General features: G+C 47.1%; 1 protein-coding gene across 1 annotated transcript; it reads right to left on the reverse strand.

Moving 5' to 3' along the window:
- Window positions 1-6,229: 6,229 nt before the first annotated feature.
- Window positions 6,230-18,953, reverse strand: SLC25A48 (solute carrier family 25 member 48). Its single transcript, XM_066560178.1, has 8 exons — window positions 18,857-18,953; window positions 16,759-16,802; window positions 12,935-13,006; window positions 12,023-12,275; window positions 10,587-10,835; window positions 9,253-9,386; window positions 6,836-6,965; window positions 6,230-6,266 (listed from the first exon to the last, which is right to left on the reverse strand). Exons 1-7 carry the CDS (start codon window positions 18,900-18,902, stop codon window positions 6,843-6,845), a joined length of 921 nt encoding a protein of 306 aa, XP_066416275.1. The 5' UTR covers window positions 18,903-18,953; the 3' UTR covers window positions 6,230-6,266; window positions 6,836-6,842.
- Between the last annotated feature and the right edge of the window lie 1,567 nt (window positions 18,954-20,520).

Below are 20,520 nucleotides of genomic sequence, written 5' to 3' on the forward strand. Positions count from 1 at the left end.
CTTTGGTGCTAGGTTGAATGGCCAAAAATGCTGCGCACAACATCCAATTTCCAGATTGGTATTTTAATCTGGTTTGCATAAACCTCCAGAGTTTATGAGTTCTCATGAGAGAATTTGCATCCCAGTGTAAAGTTTCTAAGAATCTCTACACATTTTGGGTTTTCTAATGCAGAAAAAACCAATTCCCTGCAGAGGAAAAACACCCAGGTAACAAAGCAGTTTGTTTTACGTTTGCTGTGTGCACTGATCAAGATAGAAGAGATGCAAAGACAGCAAATTAAGAGATCATTCATAGTTTCATTTTCCAGAGATAAGGTGGCTTGGAGTATTTTTTTCCTATCTCTTACATAAAGATGACATATGCTAATGTAGAAATCAAGGAAAATAGGGGCATTCTAATCCCTTTGTGAAAGGGTAAACCATAGCATAGTAATAGCAAGATTGCTTACAACAGAAAGGCATCAAATCCTGATGAACATTTCAGATTCAGTCCAATCCAAGAGGGTAGTGCACCCCCTGAGAGCCACATGCTGTGCTCTGCCCTAGCAGGTGGACCACAGGATGTCCTCAGGACTCACATTAGCTTCTGTAGGTAATTGAGCTCTCATTACTTTCAGAAGAGTTTTAATTAATTTGAAACCATTTAAGCTTATTAACAAACACTAGTCTCCTTGTGACTAGGCACTCAGGAGCTGTAAGAGGGGAGAGCACATGAGAGAGACCTTCAGGACTGCAGGTCCTCCTTGTTTCATGCAGTAGTACAGTCACGAGAGCTGGGGTGGGAGCCTGGGTTCAGCCAAGATTTTCATGTTGCAATGATATTTAGCAAGAGCTGAGAAAAAAGCCCTGACAGCAACAGGTCAGCTATGATGTGTGTCATGCATATTGAAAATGCTTCCCACAACCAACTATCTTTAAAAGCAGGCAGAAGGCAGCAGGAATTGATCATAGAGGTCACCAGTTCTCTTGTATTTTAAGATTTTTCCTAGTGTCCTCTTCCAGTGTCTTCTTTTGTGGCCTTTCATACCAGGGAAGGGAAACACTGAGGGCTCTCACATCAGAAGTCCACTCACCCTTCCTTGCTTGTCCCACTGTGCGATGACCCTGTGGGCTGGATTTCCCACTCAGCACAGCATGCAGAGGGAGGCTGAACATGCAGGACACACAGACAGCGCAGGGCATTCACTCCATTGCTCTGATAGAGCTCTTCACCAGCCAGCCCCACATCCCAGCTCTCTTTTCATGCTGGAAGTGTTGAAAATCCACCTGCAGGCTGCCTGATGGAAACACAGCAACAGTCATTTGACAGGGAAGCAGGGACGGATATTGGTTCCCACCTGGTTGCATAAGTAAGAAAAGCTGGCCCTTATCCATGAGAATTGGCAGGATTTCTATGCCATGTGTCTCTATACTGTGTGAGGTAGGCTACAATAATGATAAAATGTTTTGAAACATGGGAGAAGAGAGCAGTCCATGAAGATGAGCTAAGTCCTGGTGCTTTCACAGAGGTGAGGCCATGCAGGTGACAGTTTGATGCAGCAGGTGTTGGTGGCAGGTCACCTTAACATGCTTTTTTCCCACTTGCAAGGGTCTGGTTTCTCCAACTTTTTCTCCTTGTGACTCAAGGTTATCCATTGCTTTCTCCATCACTCAAAGAGGACCTTTGTATTCTCTTCAGAGACTGGGTGTTATACAGCCCAGTAGCCTTGGAATTTCACCCTTACTAAGTGAGGATTTCTTGATGTGTCCAGCACTTTATATCTTACAGTGAAACTGCACATGGGGCCTCTAAAACCCCTTAAAAATACACTTCTGCTGCACGAGTGGCTCCTAACTGGTTACTTGTTCCAGTTGTGTGTGATTCTGGAGCTGTCACAGGATCTACAGTTTAGGAAAAATGCCTTGAAAATGATTATGACTACTTAAATTTCCCCTCACTTCATGCCTTCATTCCTTTTGGAGCCTATCTCTGGAAGGATACTCTACATACTGCTTATCTAAGCTGGCAATGATCAGTCTGTGCAGCACTGAAGGAGCAAATACAGGAAGAAAATGGCTTTAGAGAGAGGAAGCTTTTCTTGTCCAGTTTACATTCAATTAAGCACTTGAACTTCTTCCCACTTCTCTGCTTGAATCTCATCATTTTTCTGGCTCTACACTTTAATTTTTTTCTTAGCAAGTACAAGAGAGGCATTGGCTTTCTTGGCTGACATGAATGCCACACCTAGGAGAAGAATCTCTACTATAACAACTTCTATGACGAAACAAAGAGCTTCAGATAAACCAAAGAGATATATCTTAATGCCTGCAAAGACGTCACCTACTCCTCTGTCTCAGAAAAAGAGAAACTGAGATGTGGACTGTGATCTTGCCTTCCCCTGAGGTGGGGAAACACCAGGCAGGGACTCCGAGGCATCAGAAAATCACAGCCTGGCCTGGAGCCATCACGAAATCATTTAGGTTGGAAAAGTCCTTTACAGGCAGGGTTTCAGTAGATGCTAAAGCTGCTGAGAAGCCTCTTCCCACTCTGTGCACTGTAGACAACACGAAGCTTCTCCCAGCCCCAAAGGCCTTCATCCAGGTCAGGGCTGTTTTCTAGAAAAATGGATTTTCACTGGGACATTTGTTTCTGTCTGATTGTGGGTTTTTTTGAAGGAAATAAGATGCTGTTGCCACTTTTTCCTTTCATATCACTAAATAGTTTATAAAGTGTGAAAAACAGCCTGCATCTCATTAAGTAATACAGGCTGTTGTAAGAGCTGGAATGCCACCAGAGACATGAAAGTTGGGCAATTACAGACTTATTTGAGGGATGACAGGTTTGAATATGCTTTCATAATCCAGGCAACAAACACATAGAACTATGTATCCCTTGTTTTTCTGGTCTCCCTTCTTATTTTTTGACCATTTCAGGATTTACTGCATTTATTTTAGAAATGAGGGACTCTGTAAACACCTTGAACAACCTACCAAGCAGATGGCTCCTACCACTCCAGCATGTGTGGGGAACATGCCACTGATGGCAGACACAGCACTGACAAAGGAGCTGGGTCCATATTCTGAATTCTGAATTCTGTTGACACAAGGGTTTTCTTTCTTGTCTCTTCAGAGACAAAATTGCCAACATATGTAATCAGTTCCCCACTGAATCAGCTGTATGTCTGTCTGTCTGCCTCCCAGGAAAGGCTGTTTTAAACTCCCATCACCAGGTCCCTGAAAAATTCTTTGGAGATCCTAATTTCTATCCATGGATAATGATAGTGATTTTATTTCCAAAAATTAATGCATTTAATATACCATACAGAAGATTATTCACAAGACACAGACTTTTCAAGTCTCTGTGTGTATAAATTTTAATTGCCATCCCTCATCTTTGGGACATAGGGCTGGCCCCCTGTGGTGTCACACAACCCCAGCACCACTGGACCTCTTTCACTGGTGACACAGCCACACGCTCTCACTACTGCAAGAGCAAGACTAAACACCTATCAGGGTCAAGCATCATAGACCCATAGAAGGGTTTGGGTTGGAAAGGACCTTAAAGCTCATCTCCTTGCAGCCCACTCACCATGGGCAGGGACACCTCCCCTAAACCAGGGCCCTGTCCAACCTGGCCTTGAGCACTTCCCAGGGGTGTGATCGGTCACAGCAAGGGGTATCACACAGTGCTGTGCCTCAAAACCTGCTTGGCCCAGCCCCAAGGTGTCCTTGGTCACCAGCAGTGGCCCAGAGGCAGCTGAGTCTCCTTCACAGTGGCCTGTGTTGCTGTCACCCTTGAAACCCTCGTGCTCCAGCCTGGAGTTGCTTTGCCTCTTTTGTGGTTTGTCTGTGAACACTAATGGCGTGATGCACTGATTAACCAGTTGTCCAGGGCTTGCCTCTGCTGCCAGACCAGGGCAGCCTTTGGCAGGGCAGGGCCACCCCAAAATCATCCCGAGGCTGTGCAGTGTGGGGCTGCCCATGGGGGAGGGAATGTGTGCTGGTCGGGCAGCAGAATGGACAAGGCACAGAGGGGTTTCTTGGCAGCTCCAGTGAGCCACACATGCCCTGCCAGGGATGAGGATGCCATCAAGTGGCCAAAGCTTTGTATTCACTTCCCACTTGATCTTCATGATTTTATATTTACGTTATATATATTTATATGCTATGTATTTCTATTATTTAGAATAACTTTCTGCCCTCTGCTCCCTTTCCACACCAAGTTGCCCATGGCTCTCCCTGACAGCTCCTTCTGGCAGGCAGGTGTGTGCTACATGAGAGTTTTGTCCAGGCAGATCCTGGGCTCTGATCTCAAAATTGGTTTAATTGGATGAATAATACCATGAATGATCACTGTGCAACTCCTGTGTGGGTGTCAGGGCTTTACACCCAGAGAGCACTGAACAGATCAAACCTGGGCACCATGAGGGCAGGATCATGCAGATACACAGCTTGTTGTGAACTCATCAGTTTAAGCCATTCATGATCCATTTTACATTATGCAGGCAGATGAACACACAATTTATTTGCATTAAAACATAGTCTGCTCAAGTATTATCCCTGGAGACACATGATATTATCCATCCAAAAAACATGTTTTACATGCATGCAGTTAAATAGGCAACATGAAAAGGATGAATCTTTAAATGCAGCCAGCAACAAATACTTGTGTGAAGGATCATCAATTTTTTCCATATTGTTTATTAAAAACTGCTCCAGGTATCCTAAAGAAGATCAAAGGCACTTTGAGCCTTTTGAGATGAAGCAACACCAGCTGTTTCTTCCCCATTTTAAGGCCAGTTCTGGAAGCACCCACAGTTTTGTTTTTAATCTCCAGTGATGAGGAGCCCAAAGAAGGTGACCCCATTTCCAAGTTCTGCTGCAGACCCAAAGTTTTAGGCACTTTCTGCTGTGATCTTCATGTGTTGTGACCAATTCCCCCATTCATCCAGGGAAGAGGATGAAGGAGTTTCTCTTTCTTTCTCCTCATTTTATGGAGGAAAGCTGGACAGCTGCTCCACATTGTCTTCAGAAACCTTGTTTGGAAGGCATCTGCTGAAACTGCAATCACTGGGCTTTTCCCCCTGGGCTCTTCTCCAGAGGAAGAGCTGTTTCTCTAGAACATTTCCAGATGAAGTGTTGTCCTAGATTATTCCCCCATGTCATGCGTCCCTCTGCATGTGAGCCCCCTTGGCCTGTCCTGCCAGTGCCACCAGAGTCCTCTTGTCACAGCAAAGCTGGTTCTTCTTGGGCTTTGGCATCAAAAGCTCCATGCTTAGAAAATAAATCATATTTAACAGCATAAAGAGAAAAAATCATGATGTAAATGATCTTGGAATAACTGAGATGCTGAGGTAGACCAAAGAGAGACTGGGCCTGCCCCAGTGGTCTCAGTGGGATTCCAGCAAAGAGCTGGAGGTCTGAAGTACACTGTGTCCTAAAGAGACTTTCTTTGGTGATGGTCTGCTCATGGCTGCAAAGTTTTGTCTGCAGGTTTTGGCAGCTGGCAAGTCATGTCAGAGAGCTCAGAGGGTCTAAAGAGATACCTCAAGACAGCCCCTGGAGGGCTGCACCAGGCAAGCTGTGTCAATTAATAGGCAGCCTTCTATATGAAATGCAAACTCTTTATTGTTTTATTGTTTTCTGTATTAAAAAAAAGCACCTTAGTCTCTGAATTTAACATCCTTCTGTTTCCCAATTTAATTTACACCTTGGAAAACAGACTGAAGTTGTTAAAGCCTTTACATTTTGCATGATAATGTGCTAAATTGTGCCAAACTGTGTTGTAGAGCACACGTGTTTGTATGGGAGGAGTCACCCTCTTCTTTGAACCTGAAAGCAAGCTAGGATTTGGTGGCAACCAGAAAAAACACCTGTGTACCCAGCATTTTCTCCTTTCCTTGTTCACCAAAGAAGATGAGTGTTATAACACCGTGTTGTACAAAAGATGCTCCCTTGGTGATTTGAGGTGGGCTGGGTTTGGGTACATCCCTTGGGAAAGGGAAGTTCTCTTCCTGGTTCAAGACAAAAGTGCCATTGGTGAAGAAGCCCACCACCACCACCAGAATTACTAGGGTGCTCTTAGTCAACAGTGAAAGATTTGATAATAAAATAGTCTTTGGGTTTGGTTGAGCTGGTGTGATTTTTGGCGTGCTCCATGGACCACGTGCCCACAGCAGGTGCTGTAGGTGCAGGATGGGAGTCTTCAGAGCAGCTGAGCCCTCACCAACACCACACTGCTGATCTGGCTCAGGAAGGCAGGAGACTTTCTGGTCTTCTTGGCAACACTTTTGAAATAAGAAGGAAGGAGATTTATGAAGTACTGCAGAAAACAGCAAAGATGGCCAAGAAAAATCTTGAGTATCTAGCTGCTAAAAAAGTTTCTTCAATCAGATATTTTTAATGCTGCTCCTTTATGCAACTCCAAGTTAATGAGGGAAAGAGTGAAACAGTGACTTGATAGTCAAGGCACTTTGAAAGAGCTTAATTTCATATCTCTGGGGCTGGAACAGAATACTGTGCAGGGACTATGGTAAAAATGATATTTCAAAACTTATAAAATATTAGAGAATAATCTCCTTTAAAATTTTTACTTCTGAATGATATGAATTAAAATAATCACAACAATCAGAACAGATTACAGTGAAGCTGCAGGAGATGAGGACTGAAACTAAAATCCATTGGCACATTTGCAGTCTGCTCTGAATCCCACAGACCCAAATTGTGTTTGGCTATTCAGGTGTAGATACACATGTAATTTGTGCAACTTTCAGAGGATCTATACAATTGCAACTCTATTTGATTCAAAGATTAATTCTGTAATTTTAATAAAGCTAGAGGGTCTTTATGTGCTGACCTGGAAGTTAGGGATTGGTCTCACTTTGGCATCTTTTCATTGCTTTGAGAGAAAGCTCATAGCCAAGAAACATGGCTGCACTCGATGGGAATCCTCTTATTGTATTGACCAGGAGGCCCCTAAAAAAGACCTGTAGGGAATGAGCAAGGTTAGAGCATAGGAATATATGGACTATTTTAAGAAGAGAAAGAAAACATTGAATGAAGTCATGGTGGGATTCTGAAGGACCAAATCTTTTGGGTTTGCTTGGAAGATGTGCTCCCACTGCTGGTCTTGGCTGAGGTCTGCACTGGGGAAGGGGAGCACAGTGGCAGAAGTCACTGGTTTGGCATCCTGGTGCTCCCCACTGCAAACACCACACCCTGTGAGAGTGTGCACAAAGCCTTTACTGTGGGTTGAGTCTGCTCACAATGTGGTGGTTCCAGGAGGGATCTCTGCTGGCCTGCTTCTCACAAAATCACTCCCATTAACCACCAAGGCTCATCACCACAAGTCACTAATCTATAAATACCACAAGTTCAGAATAGATGTGAAAAAGAACTTCAGCAATCAAACTCCTTTCCAGGCTTTATAACAGCAAAATTCCCACAGCTACTGTAAAAAACCATGAAAAATCTTGGCCCGAAGATCAGAAGACCTTTGATTTAAGCATGTAACCCATTTTTGCGCTGAAATTACTGAACTCTACTAAACACCATCATATCTTGTGTCAAGAAAATCCTAAGCATAGTGCTGACTTGTTTGAGACAGAATCAAAATGTGTTCACATAGTTTAAATAAAGCTTGCAATGTGAAATTGCAGTATTGGGACATTTAGGATATTATTTGATTTCTTGAGATGTTTTGTTTTGTTAGGAAAGAGAAGTTTCTGGGAAGAAATTCAATGTTTTTGCATTATGCATAAAGTAACACGAGAGACCCAAGTTAAATAATAATGAAGGTTTAGGATGAAAAGCCCAGAGGCATAAATTTTTCTTATCTGAGTGAACACACCTGGCTGTGGAGAAAGACAAGGGTGTAGTTGTGTTTCTTTGTGTACATCAGGCAGTATTGCCAGCACTGAGAATGCTGTTCCTTTGTCCCAGAATGAAAACATCCAGCCCTGGGTTTGCCATTTGTCAGTTGTGAGTCTCCCAACTTTTAAAAAGATTTTCCTCGTGAGAGCAGATTCCAGTCTTGCTATCAACTAATCACTCAATCCTACTGATGGCTTTGGGGCAGGTGCCAGATGGGACAGCAGAAAAACTACAAGAAGTACAGAGCTCTACCAGAAAACTCTTTTAGTTGTTAGTTCAGGCAGGACAAGGAGGGCAGAGGATGAGGATGGAGAGAGAAAGGAAAACCCATGGAAATTCCCATTTCAGCCACCCTGCTGTGGAAGTGCACAAGGCAGGTACTGTAGAGCCTGGGCACCCTGTCCCCCATCTGACTGTCCAAGCACAGTCCTCAGCATCTCTCCAGGTGCTTGTGCTTCACATGAATGTGACTTTCTTCACTCAGTGGCAAAAGCTGAACCAGACCACAGGCTCCTGAGACAGCTGGCATAACATAGTGGCACGTTGGCAAATATTGAAATCACACTGACTTGTGATTTTGCAGGATATTTTCCTGTTTGTAACTTGTTACATTTCTCTTAGAATGTGAAAATTAACACTTTCGAGCTAAGAGACTACATGCTGTTCTGATGATAAATACAGATTTATTTCAATATCAGACGTTACTTCCACAACCATGCCTTGGCAACACAATAAAGCTGCAAACCCTTGGCAACACAATAAAGCTGCCATTCACATTTAATTGAGGCAAAGTTTGCAGGTAGAACAAATATCTTTTATTACACTAACAGACAAAGTCAGAAAAGGGAGATAAGTTGTTTGGCACGCAGCCCTTCTTCATGTTTGAAACGAAAGCAATTCTGATATAAGAACACTGACATTCAACAGTGCAAAAGCAGCATTAGTTCCACCAAAGCATTGCCCAAGGTGACCAGGCACATCCAGAATGCCAGGACAGTCCCACTGGAATCAGTTTATTGACACCAAAGTCAATGGGAAACATTTGACCTCTGCATTTTGCAGAAGAATCGCAGAGGTAAGACTTTCTACTTCTGATTTATGATAACTCAAATTATGTCCATGATTAAGTACACTAACATGAAATGTTGTTTGAAGTTAATTACACCAGCAGTGTGTGACCCCCCAGTCATTCATTTCTTCATTATGTAACATGTATTATAACTCTCACTATTTTGATTTTGAAGGAATCTACATGATAATTACCTACTGCCATAATAATAATTTACCACTAACTGGCTTTAACTGTCTCTCAGCACTGCAGGCAGGTTCTTAACAGTCACTGTGTTTTCCAATTGACAATTACATACCTAATAACCAGATTTAACTCCAAATGTCACTTACTTTTAAGCCCTCATTCTGGTAGCTCTGCAACATGCAGTCAATGGTCCCTTTGTACTGGTTTGAATAAACTCCATCTGCCTGAAGTCGACTTTTCACAACATCCATTGGAGTACATACTGCCCAGGAAACAGCTCCTGGAAAAATGCAGAAGTATTTGAATAATTCCTTCTCTATACTTTCTTGCCTACAGGTCAGTGCACTCAGAAATTGACATCTATCACATCATATTAATGTGATTTTCATTCAGGGCATTCACCCTGCTCAGGCACAGAAACAGAATTTCTGAAAGTTCCCTGTTTCTGGAAGGTGTTCATATTTTGGAGGTTATGCTGCTGATCAGATGCAGGTGACTCAAGAGGGGCTTCTCCAGGTGCAAATACATCTCCTGCTGTGCTCCAGGTGGAACATGGACATGCCATGGGAAGAGCCTGAGCTGCTGCTTGGGGTGATTTCAGAAAAAACTGAGTCTTCTGATAATTCCATTGCAAAGAGTATGAGCTGAGGATACAAATAATGGGTTGGTGCATCTCAGGCTGCCAGGATTAGGCTCCACACAGTGAGATACCCTGTCATTGCTTTAAAGAAATACCTGTTTCCATTGATCAGCCTGCAGCTGAGTGGGATGGTTTGCCTCTGCAAAGATCAGTACATGACTGCAATCCATGGCCCAGCTGGACAGACAAGAGTTGGTCTGGACCTACGTGAGTGTTGGGGCACACTAGAAAAACCATCCAGAGGCACCAGGGGCCTCTTTATTTGAGGAGAAGGCATTTTGTTATCATTACCTGAGCTAAGGGTTGACTTGCCTTTATGGATCTGCTATTTATAAATGGCAAGAAGCGGGTAGTGGGAGTAGGGGTGACCTTTCACATGGTGGGGGCACACATGGCAGTTTTACTGGCAAGGGTACATGTGGAAAAAAGAAGAAGATCAGTAACAGTCAACTGGGCTTCTGCTAGGTGTGGGTAGGCGCACACCCTCCTGGTGGGCAGCCAACAGGTTGAAGTCCTCTTCTGGAGGCATCTTGGCTACCACATACCCCTGCAATGGGCTTGGCAGGCTGCCCTGAGGCACCCAGGGAGATGAAGGCGCTGTCTGTTCTCCTCTTCGCTGACAATGAGCCCAAGGAAGGTCTGATAACGTGACTTCCATAAAGTTTGTCAAGTCATAAAGTGCAGCTGTGGTGCCAGGGAGCCCAGCCCTGGGGAAGGAAGGCTCAGTACCATGTCCTCTGCTCAGAAGGATGCAGTGGCCCTTGAGTCACCCTTGTAATCTGCCCTGAGAACCTTCCTGCTCTTGTTCTGCCAATGCTGTGAGGAAGTGAAGGTGCTTACCTGCTACACCCCCTGCCACCCAGATGGAGAAGGGATTAGGAGCAATGCTTCCATGAGGGGTTATCCAGTCACAGAACATCGCGTACGGGACGAAATAGGCGCAGTACCCGGGAACATCCCTCAGGAGCATTGCTACATTGCCTCGGTATATTCCTGGAATCCCCTCTTTCTGCAGGATTGTCCTTAAGCAGTGGATTGGGCCTCGGTACACAGGAGATCCAGGAGCTGTGGAATTTAGTTTAGCATTTGCTACAAAAAAAAGAAGAAAAAAGATACAACTGTTGTAATAGATATATTGCCACAGAACTGCTCTCCAAAGCCCACTGCCATTCATTAGAAGTCACTGCCATCCAGTTTCTTCTGCTGGGGTCAGCAGATAACATGGGGAAAATGTTTTAGGAGAGAGTATTTAGGTCCATTTTCAGAAAACACGTAGACACTTCAGACAGATTTTCTTAGATGCATGGCATACCTCCCAATAGGTACATGCCCAGTGAGACTTCCTAATAAATTTAAGGCAATGTGCCCAATTTTCATGGATTTTAACTTCAATTTATGCCAGGTCACATCTCTGAAAGCCTTAACATCTTCAGAGTCTGGCCCTTCCCATGCAGACAAAGTTGTTTTTGTAAAAGGCATTAGGTTTCTAAGCTGCATGGAGGCTTTAAAAATGGACATAACATTGTTTTATCAAAGCAACAGAAAAATGCCAGCATTTCACAGTTAAATGCCATAACTGTAATTGTGAGAAAGGTGAAATGCTGAAATCCAAGCTGTTCAGCTCTGAAGCTGCTCCATGTCTTCATTTAGCTGTTCATGTGCTCTGGTGGGGTTTGCTCCATGCTGGCAGCCTGCAATGGAATTCAGCTGGTGTCTAAAGCTGAAGCAGCCCCTTCTGCCTGTGGACAGGGAACAGCCACCCACTGCCATCCTGCTAGTGTCCCCTCCTGACCCATCCTGCTCACACCTGGGCTACCTGGCACCCTGTGTGAAATAAGTCGGTTTTTAAATGTAAATGGGAAACTTCTGCTTTTGAGCAGAGAAGAGTGGAATAACAGAGGTTTATGGGCAAATATATGTGGGACTGAGTGTGCAGAGGGAGATGGGGAGCTGGCATTGCCACTGGCAGCCATGGTGCTGCTGCTGGGATCTCCAGGAGACCCCACAGCCCAGGGACTCACAATTTCTGCAGCTTCTGGTCTTGAGCAGATCTACCTCATGTTCCTTAGAGATCCCAACTGTTGGGAAACACCATTGATAAAAACCCTTCCCTTGAGCTGAGCAGGATGGGGCCTATCCTCAGGCAAAAGGGAGAAATTTTAGCCCATCTGCAGCAGCACAAAGCAGCAGAAAGCCCAACCTTGCCCAAAATTGTAAAGCTCTGCGTACGTACCAAAGACCGCCAGAGACAGGAAGATGAAACTCTTGCTTCCTACCTTTGGTGTAGGGCTGTGTTTGCATCTGTAGCCTGATCTTGACCAGTTCCACGGGGGTGCCAATGCCCACAGAGATGACCCCAGCCACGAGGCTGGCCAGGGTCATGTCGGCGAGCGAGGGCGCGGCGGCCGGGTCCCCGTGGCGGAGCTGGCTCAGGAACCGCTGCGTGTTGCTGAAGACCCCGAACACCACCGAGCTGTAGATGCCAATGCTGGCCAGTGGGAAGGACATGCCCTTGAAGAAGCCGGTCAGCTACCCAGGAAAGGGAGCAGGGCTTAGGAGACTGAGCAGGACTGAGCAGTGTAAACCCCAGCTTGTCTATCGGGTTAGAAATCACGGAGGCACGCAATGGTTTGGGTCGGAAAGGACTTGGGAGGTTGTCTCCTTCCAATCCCCTGCCACAGTCAGGGATGAAATGCAAATCCAAGTAGCAGATGTCTCCTGGAACCAAGTGTTCGCACATGCTGAGCAAAGGAAATTGGTTCATGCTGCTAAAGGCCTATAGAGATTGTGCAGAATATGGGATATGGCTGAAAGCACAGGAACCCCTGAAGAAGTGCCTCATATAGACAGTGTTTGTTCTGGCTTCACTAGAGTCAGCAAAATCCTTCTGGGAGACCTCTGTCAGCGGGATCAGGCAAAAGAGTCACTGGGGATGCAACCCATGTGGAGACACTGATCATTCCATGCCAGGGATCTCCCTTTTCCCTATAGGAGTCACCAAGTGGTGACTTAACCTTAGAGTTAAGCAAGACAAGGCTGTAGGGATTTGCAGGCTCAATTGCATCAACTTTATTGGTCTTTATATAATTGCTGGTGTCAACAGCATTTTGTACAATTGCTTTATATATTTATCTATTTATTGACTTGCACTTTCTACCAGCACGTTTAATGTATGATGAAGTACTTACAGACTCATTTCTGTACACAGTCAGAACACACTTGAGTGTATTTCCATATCCTTGTCCAGCTTGCAAACGAGTCTGCAAAAGACATTTGTAAAATGTGATTAAAATCCTATGTTTCCAGCCCAATGGAGGCTCATGCTATGTAAACAATGTGTACTTTGCTTTGAGAGCAAGTCCTTCCTTAGTCGTAAAGAGAACTGAGCAATAAAATTAGATATATGTGCATCCACCCTCTTGAACTTTGCCAGAAGCAAGGCTAACAGGATCTCACAGCCTGAAGCTCTCTGCAACATCTGGAATCAATGACTGTCAAAAATTGCTCTCCAGCCTGGACCAGCAACCCTGACCCAGCACAGCAGGCTGCTGGTGTGCAGTGCTGTCATTGGCAAGGGCCTGATTTATGTGGAAATTGGAGTGGTGTGGTCTTCTCCATTTGGAGACTCTCAGGGAAGGCTGGGATGTGTTGCAAACAGAGGAGAGGTGAGCTCCCCTGGGAGACTTCTGGGGCCCTTCTGCTCCAAGGTGGATTTTAAGACACAGAGATTCTAATTGGAGCTAAAATAATTCAGCACCATCTCAGAAATTCTCCATGCTTCACTCAAAAAACAGTTTTATATAATTTCAAAAAAAGACATTTTATTTCTGGAAAGCAAATTGGTTATACACCTTCCAAGAGATGTAAGAAATGGCACATAGGTCACAACAAAACCTACAGGATTAGGCATTTCCCCTTCTCATATGTATATATTTAGATCATCTTTCATTCAAGCTGCTCACAAGGTTGCACTAGAAACATCCTAACAAGGGATGCCTTTTTTGAGCTTAGAGGTGTGCAAGGAAATGGAAACACTGCTCATTTCACAGCACCTCAGGCTTCATCTTGGCTGAGGCCAGAGCTCATTTGTTAGAGAAAGACACACATGCTCCATCAGGAATATTTTTAGGAAATGGGGACATTTCTGACTGCGTTTATCAGCACTGCTGCTAGCAATGAAGGCTGAAGGGACACTGTGCTGGGGGGATGGTGTCCAATCCCATCCACTGGCTCAGCCCTGATTTACACCAGGGTGAAGCAGGAAATTATTTGGGAATTTAAAGCCCAAAGTAATGTGTGTCTTCCAGGGTTCACAGCTAGTGGGAGCTTTTGGATGGCAAACAGCAGGTTGGATGGCACAATCACTTGGCCCAGAGCCCTGCAAGAGGCTGCCAGTGCTGCCATGGGACCCTGGCAGGAGCAGGAGGGACCAAAGTCTGTGTTCACCCCCCAGCCCAGGCTCACCCCTCACCCTGGGGTGGCTCCATGCACCTCTTTGCACACATGGAGCATCCCTGCTCCGCTCCAGGCCTGGCCAGAGGCCACAGGGAAGCAGCAGCAATATTTCCTGAGCACTCAGAACGAGCTGGCACATGAGGCTGCTCCCCGGGCTCAGCAGCACACGCTGTGCAATGTGGGCAGGCTCAGGCCACGGGTGCACACTGGGCACACTGTGACTCACACTGGGGATAGCAGGGCTGGGGGGACCAGGGGAAGGTGGTTACACCCAGAGTGACCCAGGACAAGGTGACCCCAGTGCCCAGCCCTGGGTTCATCTTAACCCAGACATTTCCACTTCGCCTCCCTGGGCTTGTTTTTTGTTTTTTCTATTCTTTTACTCAGTAACCAGGTATTTAGAGGTTCAAGTTAATATATTTTTTGAGTAACTGGGGGGAACTGAGTGTTCTCACAATCTGGTTCTCACACACGTCCCTTAGCTAATCTGTTAACACCCAGCACTGAAATCCCTGCTGGCATCTGTGACAAAGTCAGCTACTACCAGTATGGATATACCTCTGCAAAGTTCTCCTTTTTGTTGTGTTTTGATTAGATAGGGCTCTTGGGTGGCACCCAGAAGCTGAAGAAAGTTCTGGGAAAATGAATGCAGTGGGTAGGATGAAAAGAGAGCAAAGGCACAAGTTTTAGAGTTTTGTAAAGGAAAAGGATGTAGGAAAAAACAGCTGCTGGGGTTTGATGGAAGCTGCAGTGATGGGAAGAGGTGGCTGAAGGGGGAAGAGATGATTTGATGGGAAGTGTGGTGTAGATGCCACTTACCCCCCAGAGCCTGATACTCAGTCCTGCCTCCTCCCCCAAATGGGGAGACACCTGATCCCCTGGAGGCTGCAGATTCTGCTGAGCAGCCCCTTTGTAAAAACTCTCTTTTCCCCTTTCCTGCTCCTGAATTTGGAACATAACAAGTCTGCCTACTTGGTATTCCCAAGGCAAAGCCTTGCCCAAAGCCAAGAGCAACAGAGGGGGCAGCCTGACAGTTGTCTTTATAACCACTGAAGGATGGGCTTGCTCTTTCTTGGCACCAAAACTCGATGTTTCCAAGCAGGATTCCCATGGCCAAACTCCCCCAAGCCAGGCAGTGATGCCATGGCCACCAGCCTGAGATGGCAATTGCCTTGGCAATGCTGGGCAGAGCCTGCCTGTGCCCTGCCCAAGGCTGGGTGGTGTGGGCAGCCCTGTGGCTCCTCCTGCCTGGGGTCTGCATCACCTTTGCACGGGGACGCCCTTGGGGCTGGTATCACTTTAGCAGCTCAGAATAAAGAATGGGGTTGGCTGGGCATCTCCTGATCCCAGGAGAGCCTGGTGTGTGCAAGGGGGTGGCTGTGATGCCTGGGGAAGGGATGTGGTGTGGGCCATGCTGGGCCCTGCCTCCTTGGCATCACCCTCCAAAGGGTGGAGGCTGCAAACATGACCACAGCTGGGTTTGCCACAGCTGGCAGCCCTGCCTGGTGCCAGAGCCAGGCTTCAACCAGAGCAGGGAACACAGAGTCACAGAATTGCTGGTAATTTTGAGTTAAAAGGGATCTTTTAAGGCCATCTCGTTCAACCTCCCAGCAGTGAGCAGGGATATCTCCAACTAGACCAGGTTGCTCAGAGCCTCATCCATCCTGTCCTTGAATGTTTCCAGGGATGGGCATGTCCCCACCTCTCTGCCAGCCTGTGCCTGTGTTTTACCACCTTTTTTTTGTATACGAATTCCTTATATATCTAATCTAAACTCTCTTTCTGTTTAAAACCAGTACCCCTTGTCCTATTGCAATGCTGCTAAAATTGTGGTTTTATTTCAGACCCCCTTCAAGTACAAGAAGGCCACAATAAAATTTCTTTGAAGCCTTCTATTCTTCAGGCTGAACAACCCCAACAAGAGAAGCTAAAGTGATGAAAGATGCCCAGAAATGCCTGGGCAAAAAAAGAAAGGGGCAGGATCCTCCTCCCTGTCTCTGCAGCAGTAGGGATGGTCAGCTTGGTTGAGTCAGGATGCACTGGTATGTGCATGGGCTTGTCTGCATCATGCTGACAAATACCTTCTTACTTCTCTAAATCCTTCCATTGGAGGAATAATTATCATGAGGGAATCATAAACACTGTGTGTCACAGCCCTGGGATAACGATTTCAGAACTCTGCCCTTCCAGCATTACCAGCACAAGGAAAACATAAAAATGTGCCTGCAGCAAAACAAATACAGTGCCCTCATTGCCCTTTGAATACTAGTCTGTGGCAAAGTTCAATAAAACATTGCCAGAACTGTTCAGTGAACCACACATTAAGGAAGGCCAGGTTAATTTTCAGCATTAATTCTTCACAGAGAAACTTGCATATATCAGTCAGTTCTTTTAGTTTCTCATTCAAAATGAGCCTTGGACAGGAAGATAGTCTGTGAAAACATTCTAAATTCCCTTTTGGGATGAGTGAAGACCCTTTGAGGCATCAGCTAGAGAGAAGGTGTGAATTGGTGGGGGTCTGGGTGGTGACATGTGAGCACAGCTCAAAGTGTTTTACCTTGACCGTGTCCAGGGGATGGCCCGCAACCACACTGGCGATTCCTGGGGATGAAAGCAAAGTATTATGCACAACATTGAAGCTTTTGTGGCAGGAGAGGATGCAATGGGTTTAGAGAAGAGATTTCCATAGGAACAGTTGTAAGGGGCCTAGCCAGAGCAAAGACCAGCAGGATGCCCCTTCCCTGACAGCTAAAAGCTGAGCTTACACACTTTTCTGTGTACACTCTCCTGGACTCCTACAGCTTTGCATCTCAAAGGCACCAGAGAAGGAGAACTCACGTTTGTATCTCTTGCCCAGGACCAACCCTTTTTGCACTCCTGAAAGCTCACACAAATGTTTAGCCTCAGAATGGTGAGATTCCTGTTCAACACAAGGCAGTGCTTTCTCCTGGCTCGGTGATGTCCTGGTCCCATTGGCTGACTGCTAACAGGTCCTGCAAATTCCTCCTCCTTTGCTGTTTTGGGAGCAGTTTCTAGAGATACCAATCAGAGAGGATTCAGATACAGAGGATCCTGCTCTGCACAGAACTGTCCAGTGCCATCCTGCCTTCCTCCCCATGGTTCTTTGGGGAGAAATTGGCCCATATTCTCTTACCTTTCACCCACCTACTCACACCACTCACTATCAGGAGCTCTTGTGGCAGCACAGAGCACAGTTTGGTTTCCCTCTTCTCCAGAATGGAACACCTCTGTGCCATGGCCAGGATATGGTTTTGTGTCTTTGTTGCAAGCAACACTGGCAGGTTTTAGGGTTTGTGGAGAGTGGGTAAATTGTGATGCTTCCTCATCAGCAAATCTCTGTGCAAACCAGTGCCCACAGGTGCTTTGGGCACTACATGTAATTTCTCACTCATAGTGGATTGGTACTGAAAAGAGCATCATGTTCTTGGTCAACACATTATGACTTTTCTAAAAACGTGTTAAAAAAATGTCCCCTCTCCTCCCAGACCTGGGACCACCCATGGTCAAGTGCTATGAATGAAAACTCTCATCTGTCACTGCTGCAGAGCACTGGCTCACCTCCAGGACATCCTGTCCCATTGCCAGAGGCGTGCAGCAACAGCACAGGGCAGTGGGGCAGAGAGAGCAACCACAGCCTACAGAGATCCAAAAATCAGCTGCTCACACAAACATTTGGCAGAGGTTTTGGGTTTTTTAGTCTGCTAATTTATTGACCTCATCTGGCAGGACACCTGTGAGCCACCTCTCACCCTGCTCCTGTGCTGGGTCTGAAGGGTCACTTGAGCAGAGGTTTGTTCTGCCGTGGCTGGTGACCCTGTCCTGCTGCAGCCCCAGGGGCAGCAGAGCTGGTCGCCCTCTCAGCTGGCATCTCTCAGTTCTGTGAACCTTGTCCCATTACTGACGCCTCTGCGTGTCGTTTACCTTACTTTTCTTTCTGTTTCCCGGTGCTTGCCATTGGAATTCCCGGCAGACAGGATCAGTCCCTGCCGTGTCCATCAGCCCTGTGGCGGGGTGAGGAGCCGGCAGTGCCTCCCCCGAGGATGGGGACGCGGGGAGCCCCGGGCTGAGCGCTGCCAGCCCCTTCCAGCCACGGGGGCAAGGGCGGCAGAGCCGGCGGGGGCTGGGGGCGTGCGGGGGCCTCTGCAAGCCGGCCCCGCACAGCAGCATCACAAGTTCTAAACGCGAATTTTAACCATCCCGTCCATGGAAGTGCGATTAAACCGCACTTATGTAGCAAAGCAAAGCAAACCGGGGGAGACGCCGGGCAGAGGCACAGACCGTGGGTGACCCGGAGGGGTTTATCCCCGGAGCGTTTTATCACCGGAGGGCTTTATCACCGGAGGATTTTATCACCGGGGGGTTTTATCCCCGGAGCGGAGGGTTTTATCCCCGGGGGGTTTTATCACCGGGGGAGGTTTATTCCTGGACGGTTTTATCCCCGGGGAGTTTTATCCCCGGGGGGGTTTTATCACCGGGGGGGGTGGGGTTATTCCCGGAGGGTTTTATCCCCGGAGGGTTTTATCACCGGGAGGGGTTTTACCCCTGTAGGGTTTTATCCCCGGAGGGTTTTACCCCGGGTACCCTCGCCGTGCGCCCTTCGCCGCCTCCCCAGCCGCGCTCTCGGCATCACTCACCGCCCACCAAGCCCGCCACGAAGTCCTGCAGCTGGAGGCTCCCCATGCCCGTCCGGCGGGGCCGGGTCCCGGCGGGCAGGGGATCCCCGCGGGCAGCGCTCCCGCGGCTCCGTGCGAGCTCCGTGCGGGCTCCGAGCGGGCTCCGTGCGGGCTCCGAGCAGGCTCCGAGCGGGCTCCGAGCGGGCTCCGAGCGGGCTCCGTGCGGGCTCCGTGCCGGCTCCGAGCGGGCTCCGTGCGGGCTCCGAGCGGGCTCCGAGCGGGCTCCGAGCGGGCTCCGTGCGGGCTCCGTGCGGGCTCCGAGCGCTCCGCGTTCCGCGCCCGCGGCTTCCAAGCGCTGTGACATCACACACCGCGGCTTAAAGGGGCCGGGGACACAGCCCGGCCGGGGCGGGGAGGGTCGCGGTCCGGGCGGGCGGGACCGGGGCAGACAGGGCTCAGCATCAGCCCGGGGCGGGAGGAGCAGCATCGCTCCTTGGGCGGGCAGCGGGGCCGGGGGAAAGGTAGGGATGCGGGAAGGTCATGTACACTTGCGAATTGAAGATGGAAGTACAGAGATAAAGAGTATTGCACCCGTAATCAGTTGAAAAATATCTCCGTTCCCTTCATTGAAATGACTGGGTCATCGTTTGAGGAGATACCTCCAATTTTTGTATGATTTTCCCAGGAGATAACTCCAATTTCGTTATAATCTTTCCAGGAGATAACTCCAATTTCTGTATTTTGGGAAGCAATGAACAATTGCCTCCCTGAATGAGTCCTTCTCTGCAGTACTCACAATTTTCTTATACATCTGTTACATGCTTCTCCCTTTGTCCTGTCTTTCCCAGACTCAAGATTCCAGATCTGGTATATTCTGCTTTCATACAAGACACTCCTTTTCACCCTCCTCAATCATTTTTGTTTAAGGTGCCAGAGCCACAAGTGATAAGAAAGAACCACTCAGCAGAATGAAGACATTTTCTGTTTTGACGTCAGCCCCTTTTCTGGGGATTCCTAACATGCCTTTCTGACTGGGGCTGAAGGCTGGGCTCCCTCTCTTGAATCACAAATACCTGATCTTGAGCCCAGCCTGGCTGTTGTGCCTCCTCTGTGGCACTTTCAAATAGTAAATCCAATGTTTTACACCTGAACAGCACTTGGCCACTCAGCACAGGCCCTCCTCACCATCCTCAACCAGCTCTCCTTGTGCTCACCAGCTCCATCAGAAATGTTCTCTTGGACTTCAGGGGCATGGCTGCTCCCAAAAAGATGACTTGGCCCTTGGCCACTGTACACATACATCTGGCTGAGGTTTATACCACAGCCCAAAGCAAACTTTATTCTGTCTAGGCTAGATTTCTGTAGGTGGCAGTTCCTTGGGTCAGTTTTGGAGGCTTTCTGACAAGATTAGCATCAGGTTTGCTACATTGCCTTCCTTAAATGCAAGGTTGGATTTTCTTGAAATGTATTTTGTCTACATGTTCTGGTAACTATAGAAAATGTTGGTAGCTCATGAGCAAGAAATCCTGAATGCCAAAATACTGGCTGAAAATATAAATATTTAATTTTTTTCCTTAAAAAATTGGTATTTCCATTGCTAAATTATATATTCCTCCAAAAGGCCTTAAAACAATGTTCCCTTATGTGCATGCACATATACACAGGAAACCTTATCACCAAGTTGG

The sequence above is a fragment of the Molothrus aeneus genome, chromosome 15 (genome assembly GCF_037042795.1).
Source record: "Molothrus aeneus isolate 106 chromosome 15, BPBGC_Maene_1.0, whole genome shotgun sequence".
Taxonomy (NCBI): domain Eukaryota; kingdom Metazoa; phylum Chordata; class Aves; order Passeriformes; family Icteridae; genus Molothrus; species Molothrus aeneus.

Excerpts from the sequence above, each read along its gene's own strand:
- SLC25A48 (XM_066560178.1), bottom strand. The coding sequence starts at position 18,902 with ATGGGGAGCCTCCAGCTGCAGGACTTCGTGGCGGGCTTGGTGGGCG. Across the intron at positions 16,803-18,856 it reads CGTGGCGGGCTTGGTGGGCG|GAATCGCCAGTGTGGTTGCG; the intron begins GTGAGTGATGCC and ends TTTCATCCCCAG. Across the intron at positions 12,276-12,934 it reads CTGTGTACAGAAATGAGTCT|CTGACCGGCTTCTTCAAGGG; the intron begins GTAAGTACTTCA and ends TTTCCTGGGTAG.